The sequence below is a fragment of the Calliopsis andreniformis genome, chromosome 2 (genome assembly GCF_051401765.1).
Source record: "Calliopsis andreniformis isolate RMS-2024a chromosome 2, iyCalAndr_principal, whole genome shotgun sequence".
Taxonomy (NCBI): domain Eukaryota; kingdom Metazoa; phylum Arthropoda; class Insecta; order Hymenoptera; family Andrenidae; genus Calliopsis; species Calliopsis andreniformis.
The window spans coordinates 12,687,607-12,705,664 of NC_135063.1; the positions used below are offsets into that span (position 1 = coordinate 12,687,607).

The 18,058-nt window shown below is 35.8% G+C and overlaps 4 protein-coding genes across 12 annotated transcripts; 1 reads left to right on the forward strand and 3 right to left on the reverse strand.

Moving 5' to 3' along the window:
* Window positions 1-36: 36 nt before the first annotated feature.
* Window positions 37-2,005, reverse strand: Srp54 (splicing regulatory protein 54). Its single transcript, XM_076392841.1, has 2 exons — window positions 1,632-2,005; window positions 37-1,358 (listed from the first exon to the last, which is right to left on the reverse strand). Exons 1-2 carry the CDS (start codon window positions 1,951-1,953, stop codon window positions 217-219), a joined length of 1,464 nt encoding a protein of 487 aa, XP_076248956.1. The 5' UTR covers window positions 1,954-2,005; the 3' UTR covers window positions 37-216.
* A 164-nt stretch (window positions 2,006-2,169) lies between these two features.
* On the forward strand, window positions 2,170-17,988 carry Ais (DExD-box helicase 52). Of its 3 annotated transcripts, XM_076392833.1 has the most exons (13): window positions 2,170-2,184; window positions 15,014-15,326; window positions 15,392-15,640; window positions 15,709-15,894; window positions 15,971-16,226; window positions 16,290-16,362; window positions 16,446-16,649; window positions 16,731-16,821; window positions 16,889-17,011; window positions 17,102-17,252; window positions 17,321-17,396; window positions 17,464-17,631; window positions 17,712-17,988. In XM_076392833.1, the coding sequence occupies exons 2-13, from the start codon at window positions 15,240-15,242 to the stop codon at window positions 17,986-17,988; spliced, it is 1,941 nt and encodes a 646-aa protein (XP_076248948.1). In that variant the 5' UTR covers window positions 2,170-2,184; window positions 15,014-15,239. The 3 variants fall into 3 exon arrangements, with proteins under 3 accessions (XP_076248948.1, XP_076248949.1, XP_076248950.1); XM_076392834.1 differs by lacking the exon at window positions 17,712-17,988 and having other exon boundaries at window positions 17,469-17,623; XM_076392835.1 differs by lacking the exons at window positions 2,170-2,184; window positions 15,014-15,326 and having other exon boundaries at window positions 15,594-15,640; window positions 15,709-15,748; window positions 15,868-15,894.
* LOC143188519 (lactosylceramide 4-alpha-galactosyltransferase-like) lies at window positions 2,848-10,040 on the reverse strand. Of its 3 annotated transcripts, XM_076392847.1 has the most exons (6): window positions 9,532-10,040; window positions 7,777-7,986; window positions 6,766-7,162; window positions 6,210-6,420; window positions 5,695-5,982; window positions 2,848-5,557 (listed from the first exon to the last, which is right to left on the reverse strand). In XM_076392847.1, the coding sequence occupies exons 2-5, from the start codon at window positions 7,955-7,957 to the stop codon at window positions 5,713-5,715; spliced, it is 1,059 nt and encodes a 352-aa protein (XP_076248962.1). In that variant the 5' UTR covers window positions 7,958-7,986; window positions 9,532-10,040; the 3' UTR covers window positions 2,848-5,557; window positions 5,695-5,712. The 3 variants fall into 3 exon arrangements, with proteins under 3 accessions (XP_076248962.1, XP_076248960.1, XP_076248961.1); XM_076392845.1 differs by having other exon boundaries at window positions 2,848-5,982; XM_076392846.1 differs by lacking the exon at window positions 9,532-10,040 and having other exon boundaries at window positions 2,848-5,982; window positions 7,777-8,230.
* LOC143188509 (uncharacterized) lies at window positions 10,617-14,770 on the reverse strand. Of its 5 annotated transcripts, none has more exons than XM_076392825.1 (6): window positions 14,740-14,770; window positions 12,443-14,251; window positions 12,163-12,348; window positions 11,703-11,875; window positions 11,241-11,350; window positions 10,631-11,036 (listed from the first exon to the last, which is right to left on the reverse strand). In XM_076392825.1, the coding sequence occupies exons 1-6, from the start codon at window positions 14,764-14,766 to the stop codon at window positions 10,981-10,983; spliced, it is 2,361 nt and encodes a 786-aa protein (XP_076248940.1). In that variant the 5' UTR covers window positions 14,767-14,770; the 3' UTR covers window positions 10,631-10,980. The 5 variants fall into 5 exon arrangements, 3 of the variants coding, with proteins under 3 accessions (XP_076248940.1, XP_076248939.1, XP_076248941.1); XM_076392824.1 differs by lacking the exon at window positions 14,740-14,770 and adding an exon at window positions 14,328-14,447; XR_013003537.1 differs by lacking the exons at window positions 11,703-11,875; window positions 14,740-14,770 and adding an exon at window positions 14,328-14,447 and having other exon boundaries at window positions 10,626-11,036.
* Window positions 17,989-18,058: the final 70 nt, after the last annotated feature.

Sequence of the window (18,058 nt, forward strand, 5' to 3'; positions counted from 1 at the left end):
ATGGAATCTGTATTTAAAAAAAGTAGCACATTAAAACAAGGGTGAACTGTGTGTATTATTATAAGAATGCCAATACAATTAGTATTTTTTATAAGTATACACAAGTTAAGGAATCATCTCATACATTCCCGTACTTTTTATTAATCAATGCATTACAGTGTGTCGCAACATTAAATTAACAAAGTGAACCTTCTGCAGACCGCGATTCATCAAGGTTTAATTCTCAGACTCTGCTTTCTCTTTCGTTTCGCTAGTCTCAGACGTACTCCTGTTTTTCTCATCTGATTTTGATTCCTTCTCGGATTTCTTCTCTTTGTTAGACTTCTTCTCGCTCCTCTCTTTGTCGCCTTTATCCCCGTCGCTCTTTTTCCCATTATCCGATTTATCTTTACTTCTCCTCTCTTTATCTTTGTCTCTGGATTTCTCCGAATACTTCGATTTGGAAGATCTGGATTTGGATTTCGATCTGGACCGCCTGGATTTCGATTTCGATCGTTTACTTCGAGATCGGGAGCGGCTTCTTCGTCTGGGGGACCTCTTTTTGCGATCCTTCGATCTGGATCTAGATCTGCGTGACCGAGAGCGTCGAGATCGGGAACGAGAACGATGTCGACCACGGGAACTGCTTCTTCTACGTGACGGTGACTTCCGTCTGCGTTCTTTGGATCGTGAACGCTTTGATCGAGATCTCGATCTGCGTCGATGGCGCGAACGCGATCGTCTGTGGCGAGAACGAGACCTTTTCCTTGATCTGGATCGTCTACTGCGACCTCGTGACCTCGACCGTGATTTCCTGCTGCGAGAACCGCTGCGACTTCGTTTGTCCTTCGATAACATACCGATCATCGGATCTATCGCAGCTGAAATTAAATTATGCGCTTCTTTCACTCGTGACATTGCTTCCTCTATTTCCTTCTGCGCCGCTTCGTTGCTCTTCGCTTCTGGCTTTGCTATCGCTTGTGTTGAATGGTATATTTTAATTGGTTTATCCATAAGCATCTTCCCATTTAACATCAATGCGGACACCACTGCTGCTTGCTCGGATAGCTCGACCAGTGCATAGTGTTCGGTGTCTGAATCTCTGGTACACATGCGTAGATATTTGACTTCCACATTATTATTACTAAAGAAATCTAAGAGATGGTCTGTGGTTACGGAGGGATCTAGATTTGCAAGGACTAGTGTTCTTCTAATTTCCTCAATCCTTCTGCTGTCCAAGTGACCAGGTAAATGTGGGTAAGGCGGCAAACCATTTGCCTCCAATTTTGGATCCATCGTAGTGATGACATGGTTTGGAGGGATTCCTTCGATTGCATTTACAACATTTGGAGGCAGTTTCGGTTCGGATGGATAAAGTCCTAAAACAAATGTACATTATAATTAGAATCTTTAATAGACACAAAATTTATAAAAAATTGCAGTAGTAGCAGAAACTTCTTTTTACAATGTGTTTAAGGAAAATCAAAGATCATCGGATTCCATTACAAGCTACTTCCTAGTATTGTTTATGTTTTCTACTATCACTTAGTTAATAACAAGGATACTTCATTTTAGTGAGTACTTCACATACTTTTTTGAAACAAGTTGTACTGTGAGATAGGTGCAAATGGGTTAGTGAAAACAAATATTACCTGGTACAACAGTGCCATTGTTTGTCAACTCGAGGGCTCTCTGTTCGTCTGGAATGTCTCCATTCTGATATGGGATCACGATCAGTGCACGATCAATGAAAACAGTGTTTGTCATGTGTTGAGCAACCGCGACGCATCCTTGGTCGTGAAACTTTATGTAGCAAATGCGAGACTGAACAGGTACCGCGACGTCTCTGATAGTAGGATACAACCTGATATCCTCTATTTTACCTAGGTACCCGAACAAGGTTTGCATTTGATCCTTGGTCGCCTGAGGTGCAATATTGGTCACCTGCACCACTTTCGTCGACCCGACCGCCATTCTTCCTACGATTTTCTGTTATTCGTGCGATGCCCTAGCTTCGGCCACCATGTTTCTGCGTTAGTGTGCGTTAGTACGCAATGGCGCCACTAGAGGCCTCTGGACTCTTCTGTTTTTCCATGAATTCGTCATAACTTTTCTTAAATTAACTTATATGATTAGTTAATACAGGAAAAGTTTCATGTGTAGGAAATGGAAATCTTTAGGGAGATCAGAATGAGCTACCAGCATGTAAGTTAACCTACAATTTCTCTGACTGTAATTATATGTAGATATTTAAAAATTAAATTCTGCGTCACCTGATGGCCAGTAGCTGCGGCAGCAACTGCCCCTTAATGCTTGATTCCTACTACAAAATTCATGCTTGCAGCGGTGTTAGGTGGTTTGCCAAGTTTCAGGCGGTCTTACCGATTTTCTAACTCTTATAATTAGATGGATTTTTTCGAATATTCACGTACCTAAGGGAAACTTGAATTTATCGAAAAATATAGAACAGATATTATAGGAAAAATATATAAAATGTGTAAAGTATATATTATACTATTTAGAGAATAATTTTCGTCTTATTTTTAGGCTTAGAATTATTCTTAAAATTTTCCCCTGTAGCTGATCACCCTCTCTCTACACACTACTATTTCTGAAGCCCCTTTTTGTCTGTGTAATGTAGGGATGAGGGGTTGATGACACCCTAAATGAGACTCACCCACGCTCCCTTCAAAAGAGGGTGAGTTCCCCTTCGCTGGGTCTGCTTTTGAGAACAGAAAAGGGTTGATTTGTTGCACTGTCTATGAAAAATGTTCGTAATTTCTCGAATTGTTGTAATTCATTGTTTGCTACTTCAAATAGAGTTTGAAATTCTCGAATTAATTTGACAGTTCAGATATAAAATTCATCCACATAGTATCGATTTATTAAGTACATTCATTTTTTAACAAATATTTCACGTAAAAAAGAGACTATTTTTTTTACATTTTCGATGAAAACTAGAAAATATTAATCAAGACAAGGTAAAACAAGAGAAAAATCAACTATTAATTGTTCCAAGTACGTCAGTACTTATGTAATCATATGGTCGTGAGTCACCAGACTGACTTAATTATTTTAGACTCTGGCATTTTTATTACACATGTAACTATACTCAAGATATCTTTATTTTTCAGCGCAGTTCTTTGAAAGCATTATGAAAAAATATGTTCTCTTTTCGTTCATTTTCCTTCGTAACAAATTTTTATTTAGAAATTAAATACATATCTTTCACGTAGAAACTATTTGCTATAGAAGCCATTAGACGCTTCTCGTTTACAATATTTTCCAGCAAACGTTTCCATTAAAAATTACGTCGAAATTTGTAACCAATTGAAAGCTTACAATTAGCACGATATGAATTTTCATATTACTTATTGCATCGGTGTTTAAATAAGATACTTCCGTCTCAGAAATATCTGCCAGCGCAGTTTACTCAATTCAATATTTCGTTTTAATGACAACTATTATGCAACAGGTCATACGTTACCAATTACCCACAGTATAATTGTATGTTTCTGTGAATTTTCTTTCGTCATCTTAATCAATTTATCGATAGATCCTTCCCTCATAAGTTGATGGAACGAGAAACTTCCTTCTTAAGGCTTTCGCAGTCCTTTTATGGGTTGTTACAACTTTGCCAACACCGCAAGTAATCTTTATTACAAGATGAGGGACTAAAACTGATACAGTAACAATAGAGGACTATCACAGTATAAATATAACACTCACTTGCAATGTACTTACACTTATATCGCTCATTTGCTGCGATAATGACTCAAAAATTTCAACTATTATTATAAAAAGTAGAATTTTTGTTCTAAATAAAGATATTAATTCATTTTCCTGAAAAACTATGATTTTTTTCTTATGTTATTGCAGTAAATGAGCGATATGCACAATCTTGACAGAACATCAACAGTTTCCAAAATGACTATACCTCACAGCTGAGGTCTTCACAATTTGTACGTTATAGATCATTTCATTTGCCATGATATGCATTCCATATCTGTGATATCAGTCAGTCTGGAAACTTACCTACAAGTTGTATCAGAATTATAGATTCAAGACATAGGTAAAGAACTTTATACTGTCTTTTACAATTGTAATTTACTATCTGTAATTCTGAAACATCTTGTATACGTTCGAGACTCTTTTCATGCGTGCTGTAGCCGCAGAAACGTTATTTATAACACAATATTGCCAATAGAATCCGATTTAACAACACACGTTATTACATATTATACAGCTTAACAATAGACCTAGGTGTTTAAATAAAATTGATACGTTGGGTTCTGATAATCAGTGAATGCCGCTAGGAATATAAAAAGCGAATGTATCGAAAAATTTATTGCACCAGTGCAGTACGTTTCACACCTTACAATGCTAAATTATATCTATGTGTCGTGAGCGAAGCGTAACAAAATCTTCGCAGTCGTTTCAATACAAACGTTCGTATAATGCATTAAAGTGAGATCTCGGTACGAACTTGCTACGTTAATTTCGATAACACTAATAAAATCTTATTGTACCGTCAACAATCATCATAACTTGAGCATAGATTCGTAAACTTGTATATCTTCGGATATGATTACACGTGTGTTAATCGCATATGATACAACCATTCGACTTCGAGTTATGCGCTCATCATATCGTACATTTATTTCGAAAGTATCACAATTCAAACAAGTATAATTTTCCAAGAAATGTAAGAAACTATTTACGAGCTTAGAAGAAAATGATTAAATAAACAAATAAAATAATATAAATAAAGAGAACAGGAATGGATAATATTGATTATTTACAATTTAATAAATAATTTTGTCTACATTATTCAAATAAGTTGCAGTTTATATTTGAAGAGTTCTTTGTATAGACTCTACAATTTTTTCTTGACTTCTATGTATGTACAGTGCTGTTTCGATAATTTCTCAGACTTCTGTATATAATACATATCTGGGTATCGCTGTTTCCGTTTCTCATAAAATAAAAAAGACAAAGCTGTACGTATTACTCAAGTTGCTGTTATTGTTAAAGTAATATGGTATCGCTAAAGCTGAGATTCCATTGCGAACCACGTGCCGCGGGATTGCACAATAAGACGACAAGAAAATGTTTGCATTTTCATAGTGTGTTCGCGTTTTGCTTATCTAATAACGTAATAGCATAAGATTTATACCTGTAAGGTTAAACCTCTTTTACAGCTCAACACAACGCAATCGCGATAATTGTATATTCTTACCCTTATCGTAATCGCGTTTCGCAAAATTGTTAGCTAGTCTCGCAATACGTTTACATAGCTTTGAATATTCTGTATGTCACGCTTACTAGTAAAAAGTAACAAAGCTCTTCTTTAAAGTTTCGCGGCGCTTTTACAAAAACTTATGGTCACCTCAGCAAATGAGCGAAGACATTGATGGCCTCTAAAGAATATCCTCTTGTATCTGTACCCGTAGATACGTTTCTCTTATTACTTTCGTTTCCTCTTGCTTTTACGTATTGTCGTGGTCTTGAGTTACTCGACAAGTTTTGTACCTCGCTAATTCAGTCCCAGCGACCACTGTGGTCTCTGTTCCACTAACTTTGCGCAAAAATATCGAGTAGTTATTGTATCATACAATATCAAAAAGGAGTCCGCGTGGTTGTGCGTGATAGCACAGAGTTTGCAGTTAAAAAGAGAAAAATATACACAAAGCGCGTCACGGGAGATCACAGTACCTCGTTTCTCAGTGTTCACTAGAATACTTTCCCACAGTTGTTAAATACTTTCGGGCAATGCTTCCTCGCGATGACGGCGTAAGGAACGTCGCTGTCCACTCTGACCTCTTTAGATTTACTCAGCTTGTTCCAGACGTGGATGGCCATGGCTTTCTCCACCATCTTCATCGTTACGTTCTTGTCCGTGGTCTCGAAGTACATCTTCCACTTTTTATAGTGAACAGGGTAGAACGCTGAGGGAGGGAACACTTTGAACCCCTGGCAGCGAGTGGTAGTCATGTCTCGAGTCTAGCAGAAAAGTGTAAACGTTTTAAACACTTTCCAAAGTTAGACGTCTCCTTTAGAAATATAGTTCTACATGGAAAACTAGTTTGAAACATTTTTTAAGGCTGGTACTTCTTTTAGGATCATAATTCTACATGGAAAACCAAAGGTTTTATCGTTTTCGGGGTTCACTTCAGTTTCAGATCGAATTCATTGGAAGTTGATACATCGAGGCCCTGCAAAACTCTTACTTTTTTCGTGGAGCAAACTTTCTGCAAGGTCCTAGTGATAACTCCAGGTCCATTGTTGCCCCAGATATCACCGCGGAAATTTTTCTTCAGGTCACGAATACAGGCGTGAATCACACGACGACCTAGCGGTGATACATCAAATCCCATCACACCTGCAGCAACATCGTCCCAGTCTTCGGCCCCAGCGAAATTCTTTAAGCGCTCGAGGGATCTGATAAAAGAAAAGATTAATTTTTGAGAAGATATTGCAAACATAAGGTGGTAAAGATAGGACTGTTAATTAGTGTGTGCTAAGTAATTACTGCGTATCTTCTTTTCATGTATGCATAACAAGATGTACCATTATTTGATTTTATTAAAAAAAATATATATTTTCAGTTTGTTAGTATTACATCTTGTTATATCTATGTAAAAATAAAAAGTCAGCAGACAGTAACAGGGATATGAGATCCCTTATCTTACAGGATCGTAAAAATTCAGAACTTTTAAGTCCATTTACTTCCAGGGTCTGTTAGACTGCCCTCTCTATATTACTACTATCAAAAAAAGAACTCACGCGGTGACGACGACGTCCAGATCTAAATATATTCCTCCATACTTCCACAGCGTTAGATACCTAAGTATATCCGACATGTGACTTCGTGGCCACTCACTTCTCTTTAGCACGCCACTCTTGTACCACCACTCTAGAGGCGTTTTCTTCACGTAACTCTCCGCATATATATGCCTTATCCTGATATTCGAGTAGCTCTGCAGTTGGTTAAAAATCTCCCTCGACTGATTCGAGATTTCCGAAGGGGACACGATCAAAAGATAGACTTTCATGTTTGGATTCATTTTCGCTGCGGATTCCACGGCACAAGCCTGACGAGAATTCAGGACCAAACCACCTTCGTCGAAGCAGGACGTTTCGTGGAAGAAAATGTTCCTATCTGCTATCGGTTTGTCGGTTTCTAGAAAGAAAAAAAGGAGACACAGTGGAGTGGAGTGGAGACATTTTGAGTTCAGTTTATCGAACCAGTTGAAATAATTATGTGCACGTTTATTCTTCTCTTTGTAATAACTGTCGAACCCTCCCGCGTTTCAGCTATTATCGTGCAGCGCCTGAGGAACCGCAAATGGTCAGACACGTGACACTCCCTAATGAAGACCCCTAAGCACCTTCACTCGTTTCGTATTCAAAGTTGTCCCTTTACACGGCTACGGAAATCAGGGGATGCATGTACTTCATCGATCGCTTTCTGCGATAAATTTACTCCTGGTTTTCCCCTTGGTCGCTTTTAATGGAAGGGAAAACCATGTATTTTGACGGCGTTTCTCCTTTGCATGATAGTCTCGTGACCATCCTCTATCTCTACGAACTTGATAGAAATATACCGATATCCTTGTTCCATTTTCACGTGTGCGATAAAAATAATATTTTACAAGAAAGCAGAAAAACTGATTTATAATTTAAACTATCAGTTGAAGTTTTGGAATCACTTGTTTGTATATTGTACAGTATATTTTAAAGGAAAACTAACAAGAGATTCGAAACATTTAACTATGTAATTCTAGAGGAACGTACCTGATTCTGGATCAAATTCAGGAAAGCCTCTAGAGTTCGTTTCCTCGTAGCACGAGATATCATTTAAGACATTTTCGTCAACGAAGGGGGATATGTGTTCAATAAAATCATTATCCGTCGAAATCACAATGAAGATTAGCACAATGGCACAGCTGAAGCACAACGCCAACCTTTTCTTCATTTTCCCGCGATGGCTTTGCCACGAACACACTGATAACAATTATAACGATGTATGAAAATATAACATTCACTCATCATACATTCATGAGTAGATTACTGACAACGAATTTGTATTCTGAAGGCAAAGCTTAAAAAGAAATGAGTCTTTATTTAAATTTCTTTTCATTTTCACCTGTGGCAAAGCAGAAGCGAAACAAGAACGTATGAATTACTCTCAAAGTGTCGAATGAAACAGTTCTGTTATAAAAGTCACAAGAAGAACAGACTTCTCAAACTTCTAACACAGTATTGACACAAAATCTTCTTCCTAATCTACGAATAGAATAACTTCCTGAAGCTAACATTCATATTTCTATTATAAAATCGGTGCACTGCTCCAAAGTGATCAACCACCAATTTAAGCAACTTTTGTTTAGACAGCTGAATAGATCAATCTGAAATAGATTATTTACAAGGTTTACATTCGATTCAAATTAAGTCTCGGTAAAGACTCGCGCCAAGTACATTTTGGGTTTAATTTTTCAATTTGTCTATGACTCCTAAACTGATGCTCAATTCGCAAATGTTCTAAAACGCATACTAAGCTAATGTACTTGGTCTTCTTCGATTTCGATACTTTATGTCATCGGAACAATCGAAGTATTTTTATTGAGATTTTGTTTACATCAGCGACTCTCAATGATTTGTCAGTCAGGTTACAAAAAAAGTTGTCTAAACACGGCTTCTTTCACAATAAAAAAAGAACACATGATAGACGTTCAACAATCACTGCCTGAGCTGATATCTCATTCACATTGCTAACACATATTTTTGCCTCTGATTGTCGCATCACACAGGAAACTGTACGCCGACGATCCACGCGAAGGATCGATCCACACTGTGTCTGGTGGCTTCCATCGTTCAGCAACAATCCGTTTACCTTGCGATCGGCAACGTGGAAACGATTTTTTCACTGTGTTGGTCACCGTATAGGTATACCAGGCAAGGCTAGATATAGGTAACCAGGCCTCAAGTTTTCCTGGTATACCAATACACGCGTATCATCGCACCTAAGGGTACGTTTCCACTGAATAATAAATATAATAAATATAATTATCTCAGGTCAGCCACCAGAGAAGTTTATCAAAAATACATACTTCTGTCCATCTGAGAGTTCTTGGCGCTGGTTGCTTTTAAGAGCACCTTGAATACTGTGTGCCATCGGTTAAAAATGCTTTGCGCCTTGAAGCATCGCTAATTCAACTCGTCATAAATTTAGAAAAGATGTATCCTTGAAATTGTGCCACGTATCTATTCAAAATTATGCGGTACACCCTCCGAGTTAATACAACAAAATCTATATAAGACGTTTGGAACAGTAATAAGAATGTCTGTTACCATAAATCGAATCCATAAAGAAACTGAATTTTTGAAAAACTGTTGAATTCACCCTCGCTACTCCAAACATTTCATACAATTCAATTATCAACTGTCTTCCTTGCCAGGTGTACACGTGCCCTAAGTGTCTACTCGACACACAATTGAAGTATACTCTCAAGAGCAAGTGTCCAAAAAATCCCTCAGTTGGATACGTACCCTGAACTCAGTCCTCGATTCACAGTCCCGAGCTCAGCGAATATCGCAACACTCCTGGCCACTGCACAGCTGAAGCTGATGCACATATCACCGTCTTTTATCTCCCCTCGTCCATCCGGTGGAAGCTGGCCCGAGTTTCCATTTCGCAGAAGCGCACAAGTCCCGATCGTCATCGTCATTAGTGTCCACGTTTATCAGCGGCGCATTACGACGAGGGGAGTTTGTTCCTCGCTCCCGCGGAAACGTAACGATCCGTCGCAGCGACGTCCACCCAAGGCGTCGCGCGGCAGCATCGTTCGTCAGGCTCCGATGTTTAGATCAGAATGTCTAGCCCTTCGAGCGGGGGAATAAGAATTCTTGACAGGCGAAATGCGCGAAAATCCTCTGCTCGCATCTGTTGATCATATTTGCGACGCCACTGGGCGTTCACAGTTTGCAATGATTGTTTAAATGTGTATTTCCATCTGCAGCACTCGAAGGATTTACGATGCGGAAATACGCGACGCTGGCGAGCCTGGAACTGCGAACGCCTCGCGTCTATGCACGGCTGGTGTACGGGTGGATGGACAACAGGCGCATGTGTGGATGGGGTTGCGGGCAGGCTTGGGCATTAATGAAGTAAATTTGAAAAATCGTTATTCAAATAATCTGGAGTTAATCTGGATGTTATTTGACACAATCAGGTGTCAGTTTTTTTGATCAGACAAACGATTTTTCTTTAGACTATTTCGTTATTTGAGCTTAAAATAGAATAATTTTTTATTTTGCCTCGTTTGGTGAAATATTTTAAATAATTCCTCAAATACTCAATGCAGATGAGTTTTTATTAAACTATTTGAAGAAAGAAATAATTGTATTTTTCCTTTTTTTAAGTAAACAATTTTGAAGGCAAATATGATTATATTGTAAAAGGTTCCGAATTCTACGTTTAGTAATTAATTCAGTTTAACAAACTCTTATGTCAAATTATTTTATTTCAAATAAATTCTGTTCAGACCTGAGGTATAGTTGCCGAGGTAAAATTGAGCGTGTGCTTACGTGGAAAATCGAAGAAGTAAATGCATAATTCAGGAGTAGTTTCGTGCGTTTGTCGGGTGGTATTATTTCTGTGACGATTCGAATGCAGAGTTGCTGCTTGTCCTGTTGTTGGTATCGAACAATCGATGATATCAAACAGTTCTTTTTAGAATAGTGTAGGTTCGCCGGCCTAAATGTAATATGGGTCGAATCAATGCTTATTTTGTAGTGTTGCATGTTTAGAGTCTTGTGAACTTGGAACGAACTAGCTAGCTTTTGTCATTTTTTTCCTTTTCTGATTAAAAATTATACCGTCTTATTTTTATATGAAACAATTTTATTAAAAATTGAGGCACAGAGCGTGTGTTTACATATTTTGATTTTTATGCATATGCAATAAAATTAGGACAATAGAAGGCACTATTTACAGTTTCACCGCCATGGTTTCCGTACAGCCCCAGCACTAGTACTTCTTTTAATACTGTTATCTGGAATTTGAAAAATGTCATAGATACATTATGAGTTACACAGGATCTACAAACCCATATTTAGCGTGTTTTTTTTCTTAGAGCAGCCTGTATCCATTTCCTTTATTTTTTAAACATATCTGTGTATGTTTCGAATACTTAGTTTTTAATAGCCATACATTGCAATGATTAAACTAATCTACACGTTAAAAAATAATAGCTTACATAAAACATTTGGAGAGATAAGTTTTTCTTTAACATCGGAGGTCCAAGTCTGACACCTAGACCTAGACGAGCATGAACGAGCGAACGAAGATGGTTGATACTCTTCCATCCTGGTAAGAGGACAAAAAAAAACAAGAAATAAATCGTTAAAAAATAGAAACTTTCAGCGTTCTTGTACTACAAAAATAAAAACAATGCATTTACAAAAGTTCGTGATTAAGTTTCTCTCGTCACGAAAAGAAGCTATCTAACTGTTTAGAACGCAAAGTATTGCTGCGCAGAGATAATCGTGAATTATGCGAAACTAATCTACGAAACTATAATACAATAATAAACTTACTTAAGGCAACAGTAACAGCAAATAATGAAATAATTTATTTTACTCTGACAGAAAACTACATGTTAAGCATTTGTCGAATTTTCTATGAAAAACGAAGTAAATTATACTATGCAGAGTCATACTCCTTGAGTTTTTTCCTTGCTAAGGTCCGCTGAGTTGCAAATGAATACGATCTGGCAGACGTCGGACGTTCTATGCGAGATTGCTTGATTTCACGATCTTGCGCTATTACTTGCATTCTTTTCTTGGGACTTTGGGCAAATAACTCCACTATATTCATAGAAGCTGCGTCGCACTTTTAGAAATCATAAAATTTTTCTTTAAATATTGCCTTGTTGAATATTTTCTTATTCAAGATTATTCTTTTAAAAGCCACATTTAAAGATTAACGACAACATAGTCAGGCTTTACCAAGTAGAAATTATTTGCTCTGTTTTATTTAATAGCTAAGTACTATAAAATATGAAGAAAACGAAAAAAAGGTAATAAACACTACACTACACTGTATCTGTGCAGCTAATGAAACAAAACTTGATTACATGAACTATTAAACTTTCTGCCAATATTACCAAATAGTCTTACCTGCAACTGAAGACGATGCAGGAAATTAAATTCTGATCGATTAAGAGGTGCGTCAACGTGAAGCTTAAGCATACAGTGTAGAGCTTCCTTGTACGTATTTTTCAAAGCAATTACACGTTCTGTTTGCATCATTCTACGCACTAAATAGCCTCTTACATATGCATTGATCACATTTACTGCTTTTATCTAAATATACATATATGTGTACGTGTATGAAAACTATTTAAAAATTGTTCACTAGTACTTTAAATCGAAACCTAATTATAAAATAAGTCCTTACATGTTTGGCGCTGTATAATGCCTTTTCAGGAATCGGTACATGAGTAGTTTTACTATCTAAAGGAAATAACTGTCGACTAACGCTCAAACGTTTAGACCTGCAATTCTCTTCGATCAATTCCTTCTCGTGACTCCCTATATTATCTAGTTGCACCTCTGCTTCCTTTTTCTCTTCCAGAGTATCATCAATCTTAGGCAATGGTTCTGTTGCTGGATAAATATAATCAAGCGGACACGAAATGATCCTCGTATTATTGTCTTGTAAATGATCATCTTTGTTCTCTTCCTGTGAGTTATTACTTAAGTTTTTAATATTTTTAACACTATGATCAACATGTTCAAGAGGTTGTTCATTATTAGGAGTAACTGGGCTAAAAGTAGTAGACAAAATATTTTCAGAAAGCAACGGAGCTGAAAGTTCTGGAAAAGACATTTTAATCTCAGTCAATAAAAGTAATTGCTGCTTTTCAAACTCTTTCTGTAGTAATGTTTGTTCTCTCTGCTGTCTAAATAATAGTTCAGCCATTTGCTGCTTATGCATTTCTTGCACTCTTCTGTATACTGTTAAAAGCTTATCAGATGCAATGGAAGACTTCAATTTGGGAACAGAGTCTTCTGTCTCTGTATATCTTGAAATCTGTTTTGCAAAATTATTATTCGCGGAAATTTGATCCTGCTCGATAGATTTGGAAGGTGGCACATTAACACTACTTAAGTTTTCTAAAGAACAGCCACGTTTATGCGTCGAATGGAAAGTGGAAAAGCTATTGCATTTTTTCCATTTCTGATTTCTCTGCTTCTTCTCACTGTGGCTGTCCATGGCAAATCCTCTATTATGATTTATTTGTACATTATTTTTACTTGTATATTCGTTGGCTAACATTGTCTGAATACAATCAACAGATCTCGTGGATGGATATGTTTCATACGTAGGTTCAGGTTTCGCTTGCACCGAAACTGATTTACGTATTTTGCGATTGGTATTAGAGTGACTGGTACCTTTATGCTTGGAGAACAGTCCCAAAGATTCTGCCGAAATGAATTCTTTTCTTTTCGATTCGTCCTCCCATTCAATTTTGGCTTGTGCGATATTCCATTCTTTTCGACGCGCCGTGTTTGTACTTGGTGTTGGAACGTATTCTGAGCAAGAAGTACATGTCGAGCTGGCCATTTCCATTTGCATATGTGCTAGCAGTATAGGACTTGGTGTATCTAATACATAAGAACCCTGGCGCACTAACTTTGGAGTATTTTCTACAGTATTCAAACCATTCTCTTGGTATTTTCCATCTTTTTCGCAACTAGGATTATTTAATGTTAATGGAACAATATCTAAAGTTTTAGGCACTTGTGGTTTCCAAATCTCTGACATTATTTCCGTAGTATCCGATTTCGTCGAATTTGTTTCGTTTAAACAAGGATCTGCATCGATGCTGGTAGTTATTGACCCTGGTCTTGAGGCAGCATTAGAAGCTTGGTTTATCTGATATTCAGATTTGTAATCTGTACTTATCTTTTTGCTAGACTGCGATATTTTATCTATGTTTTCATTGGAACTTTCAGAAGTTTCTGGTGATATATCACCTATAGTTGTAACATTAGTTTCATTTGAACGAACATCTTTACATTCAGAAGGAATTAGATTATCTTGTGAATTACAAACTTTATTTTTATACTGTGAATCACTATATCTTCTTTTCATTATTTCTGTATGATACTGTTTAGCAGCATGTAATGTTGCTAACTTTTTTTCTATATCTATGGCCAATAGTTTATACTTTGCCATTTCCTCTTTAATATCTTTAGTCATCTGAAAATGATAGAATCTTGTTATAGAATAAACATTATATGGTGAGTATTATATGTAATATAATTAATGTGCATACCATAGGTGGTAAAATAGGAACTCCATTAATTTTTATACATGAAACATATGAATGACCTTCCATATTTTTAACTTTTTAAATAGATCTGCTAAAAATTATGTGAATTATATATTTAAAGAAAACAGATATTAAACAAAATACGTTTATATCTTCTGACAATGGTTCTCGTTTAGGGTGGATAAAAAATAAAATATTTATTTGCGCACCAATCAGAAAAAATTGTATTAACAAACATACCGTTTGTATTTACAAATGTACAAACAAAATAAATAATAATGTTACATAGTGATCTGAAAAAAATTAAGCAAAATATTACAAAGAATAATGAGATATAACTTTGATTAAATTTTATATTACGAAAGTGTATATCATTATAACAAAATCTTAATAAATACTATCAAGTATTACTTACGTTCATTTTATATATTTTAACAAACATCCGATATCAATTAATGTAAACGATTGCCAATTCTTCTTTTAGAGTCATTGAAAGGGCGATGAATCGTTTTGTATTTTCAATAAAATCTACATTTAAACAACAGACAAATACAAATGCTCAAAAATAAAAATATCGTTAATTACTTAAGTATCCTTTACATTTTTAAAATTAAGAATTAAATCGGTTACTGTTTACCTCAATCGACGGTAAATAGAAACTGCTAACCATTATTTTAACGATTTAACAGGTGGGGTCGTTGAATATTTTTGCATTCCTATTGGCAGCCTTCTAGACATGAATATGGGCGATACTTCTCATTGTATAGCCAACTGCAGAGAAGTTCCTAGAATTCTCTATACACATGTGTGTTTAAAAAACTAAGATCCCGCTTCTAAAGGTTATGTTATCTGACAGAAGAAGCACATGTATGACGTTAAAATTAAACCAATTTGTATTAGACAAAAGGACTGAAAATGGATGCATACGAACTTTTTCGAAAGCTTTCTACTGGCGTAAAATTTGACAAGAAGCGGTTTCAAACCGATGCAGAAAGATTTCAGGTAGTCTTAAAAATATTCATTTCCAGCGATTTTATGTGGTTTACTGAATATTTTGTTTACAATAGCTTGCTAAAAAGAAAACTGAAAATACGCTTGAAAATGAGGGAAAAAATGCTGACATATCCTATAGCCCAGATTCTTCAAGTTTGCCAATGAAGAGGAAATACAATGAAGTTGATGAAGAAACAGAAAACACTGATGAGTTAATATTACTTAATGGAATATCTGTTCCTAAAGATGGAAGTAAAGTAAAGTCTAAAAAACGTAAAGAATCTCTAACTGAAGACAAGCTATTGAAGCTACAACAAGAAAAGGTTTTAAATATTTTGATACTATAGATCAAATAGCTTTATAGATTAACTGATTAGTATTCTTTTTTCAGATTAATCAATTTCGAAATCAACATCGTATCAGTGTTACAGGTAATAGAGTAGTTGAACCTATATCAAAATTTATAGAATTGTCAACAGTCTATCATGTACCTGAACAATTAATAAATAATGTTATGAATTGTGGCTATGTACATCCTACACCGATTCAGATGCAGGCTATGCCTGTTATGTTGCAAGTAAAATAATTATTTCTTTTCATAATAACAAAAAAACTTCATTCATTTTTTATCTGACTTATTAAAATTGTTATAGGGAAGACAAATATTAGCTTGTGCTCCAACAGGATCTGGAAAGACAGCTGCTTTTTTATTGCCAATAATTCACCATTTAGGTGGACCACAGAAAAAAGGATTCAGAGCTGTTATTTTAAGTCCTACAAGAGAATTAGCTAAACAAACATATAGAGAATGTGTACGACTTAGTGAAGGATATGATTTCAGAGTTCATATTATAAGCAAAGTGAATCAGGCATTAAACAAATATGGACCTAAAAGTTCACAGAAATTTGGTTAGTATAAAATATACATGTAATTCAGTTCATGAAGACCATTAATGTAATTTAATCTTACAGACATACTAATTACTACTCCAAGAAGGATAATATTTCTTTTAAATCAAGATCCTCCAGCTATTTCTTTGAACAAGTAAGTATTAAATATTTTTTATATTTTGTATGTTTGTTTCTCAGTTATATTTGAATACAGTACATGAAACTAACTCTATTTAGCGTTGAGTGGCTAATTGTAGATGAGGCAGATAAACTGTTTGAAGATGGAACCCGGAGCTTTAGAGATCAATTAGAAGAAATATCGAAAGCATGTACAAATGAAAATTTGCGAAGAGCGATGTTTAGCGCGACTAATACTCCTGTAGTAACAAAGTGGTGTCGACAAAACTTGAAGGGCCTTGTAACCGTCACCGTTGGTCACAGGTTCGAATTACTTTGTATCTGCTTATAATATTTTTTTATTCGTACTCAGTACCATAATTATAACGTTATTCCCTATTTTAGGAATGCTGCAACTGATTTAGTAGAACAAGAACTTCTATTTGTAGGAGCAGAAAGAGGGAAACTCGTAGCGCTCAGAAATATCATTCAAAAGGTAAGATATAGTGTATATATAACTGTGAATAATGTAAAAACAAACTACACCATTCTATTTGATAAAGGGAGTACTGCCACCTGTACTAGTGTTTGTACAAAGTAAAGAACGAGCTCAAGAACTATTTAATGAACTTATATATGATGGAATTAATGTTGATGTTATTCATGCTGATAGAACACAGACGCAGGTACTTCTTAGTTAGTTAATAATTTACTTATTTTATCAGATTTAGTAAGCAGAATATTTCTTTTCCGATTTTTTTTGTTTGTTATTTTAGCGAGACAATGTTGTTCGTTGCTTCAGAGAAGGGAAGATATGGGTATTGATATGTACAGAATTAATGGCAAGAGGTATTGACTTTAAAGGTGTAAACCTTGTCATTAACTACGATTTTCCACCATCTGCTATTTCTTACGTACACAGAATTGGTATGTATTTTTTAATTCACTATGGAAGTACGTGTTTCAAGATGCTAAACATTGGTTGTCTAATATAGGTCGTACTGGCAGAGCTGGACATAGAGGAAAAGCGATTACCTTCTTTACCGAACAAGACACTACAAATTTGAGAAGGTAAATACAATCATTTCTTAGATTAGTAAAATAATTGCACTATCACTGCATAATATTAATTCTTTAGTATAGCCGCGGTAATGCGAGAGTCTGGATGTGATGTTCCTGATTACATGTTAGCTATGAAAAAGCATAGTAAAAAGGAGAGACGGAAGCTCGAGCGTAAAGCTCCTGCTAGAGAAAAAATATCCACTATACCAAAGTTCAAGCGTGTGCGCAATAAAGAAAACAAGAGGTAACATTTTTAAAATTCTCGCTTCTTATAGCACAAAATTCTTTATTTTATAAATCAAAAATTTTTCACGTTTAATTTAGAAAACTTCCAGTAAATATTTCTGAGGCAAAACCGCAGAAAAATGTACGTAAAAAAAAAGAAAAGACGAATACAGAAATCGAAATGGGCAAAACAAGTAAACGAACTGAAAATAAAGAGAAACAAACTAAACGGATTAGAAAGAGCATGGTGCCTGCGAAGAAAAAATTAGGAGTATTAAAACAGTGTGTGAGCAAAGATAAGAAAATAGTGAAACGAAAAAACAAGCTGCTTACTAAAAAATCTAAAATTGCGAACAGTGAGAGCATACGAACATAGAGCGCACGAACAGGTACAGAAGATGGAACAGAAATAAGAAAAATTTTTGTGGAGTTATGAAAACATTATC

Excerpts from the sequence above, each read along its gene's own strand:
- Srp54 (XM_076392841.1), bottom strand. The coding sequence starts at position 1,953 with ATGGCGGTCGGGTCGACGAAAGTGGTGCAGGTGACCAATATTGCACCT. Across the intron at positions 1,359-1,631 it reads CAATGGCACTGTTGTACCAG|GACTTTATCCATCCGAACCG; the intron begins GTAATATTTGTT and ends CATTTGTTTTAG.
- LOC143188519 (XM_076392847.1), bottom strand. The coding sequence starts at position 7,957 with ATGAAGAAAAGGTTGGCGTTGTGCTTCAGCTGTGCCATTGTGCTAATC. Across the intron at positions 7,163-7,776 it reads TGAATTTGATCCAGAATCAG|AAACCGACAAACCGATAGCA; the intron begins GTACGTTCCTCT and ends TTTTCTTTCTAG. Across the intron at positions 6,421-6,765 it reads CTGGACGTCGTCGTCACCGC|ATCCCTCGAGCGCTTAAAGA; the intron begins GTGAGTTCTTTT and ends TTCTTTTATCAG.
- LOC143188509 (XM_076392824.1), bottom strand. The coding sequence starts at position 14,390 with ATGGAAGGTCATTCATATGTTTCATGTATAAAAATTAATGGAGTTCCT. Across the intron at positions 12,349-12,442 it reads CATTATACAGCGCCAAACAT|ATAAAAGCAGTAAATGTGAT; the intron begins GTAAGGACTTAT and ends ATGTATATTTAG. Across the intron at positions 11,351-11,702 it reads GCAAGGAAAAAACTCAAGGA|GATGGAAGAGTATCAACCAT; the intron begins GTATGACTCTGC and ends TCCTCTTACCAG.
- Ais (XM_076392833.1), top strand. The coding sequence starts at position 15,240 with ATGGATGCATACGAACTTTTTCGAAAGCTTTCTACTGGCGTAAAATTT. Across the intron at positions 15,327-15,391 it reads CCGATGCAGAAAGATTTCAG|CTTGCTAAAAAGAAAACTGA; the intron begins GTAGTCTTAAAA and ends TGTTTACAATAG. Across the intron at positions 17,632-17,711 it reads CGCAATAAAGAAAACAAGAG|AAAACTTCCAGTAAATATTT; the intron begins GTAACATTTTTA and ends CGTTTAATTTAG.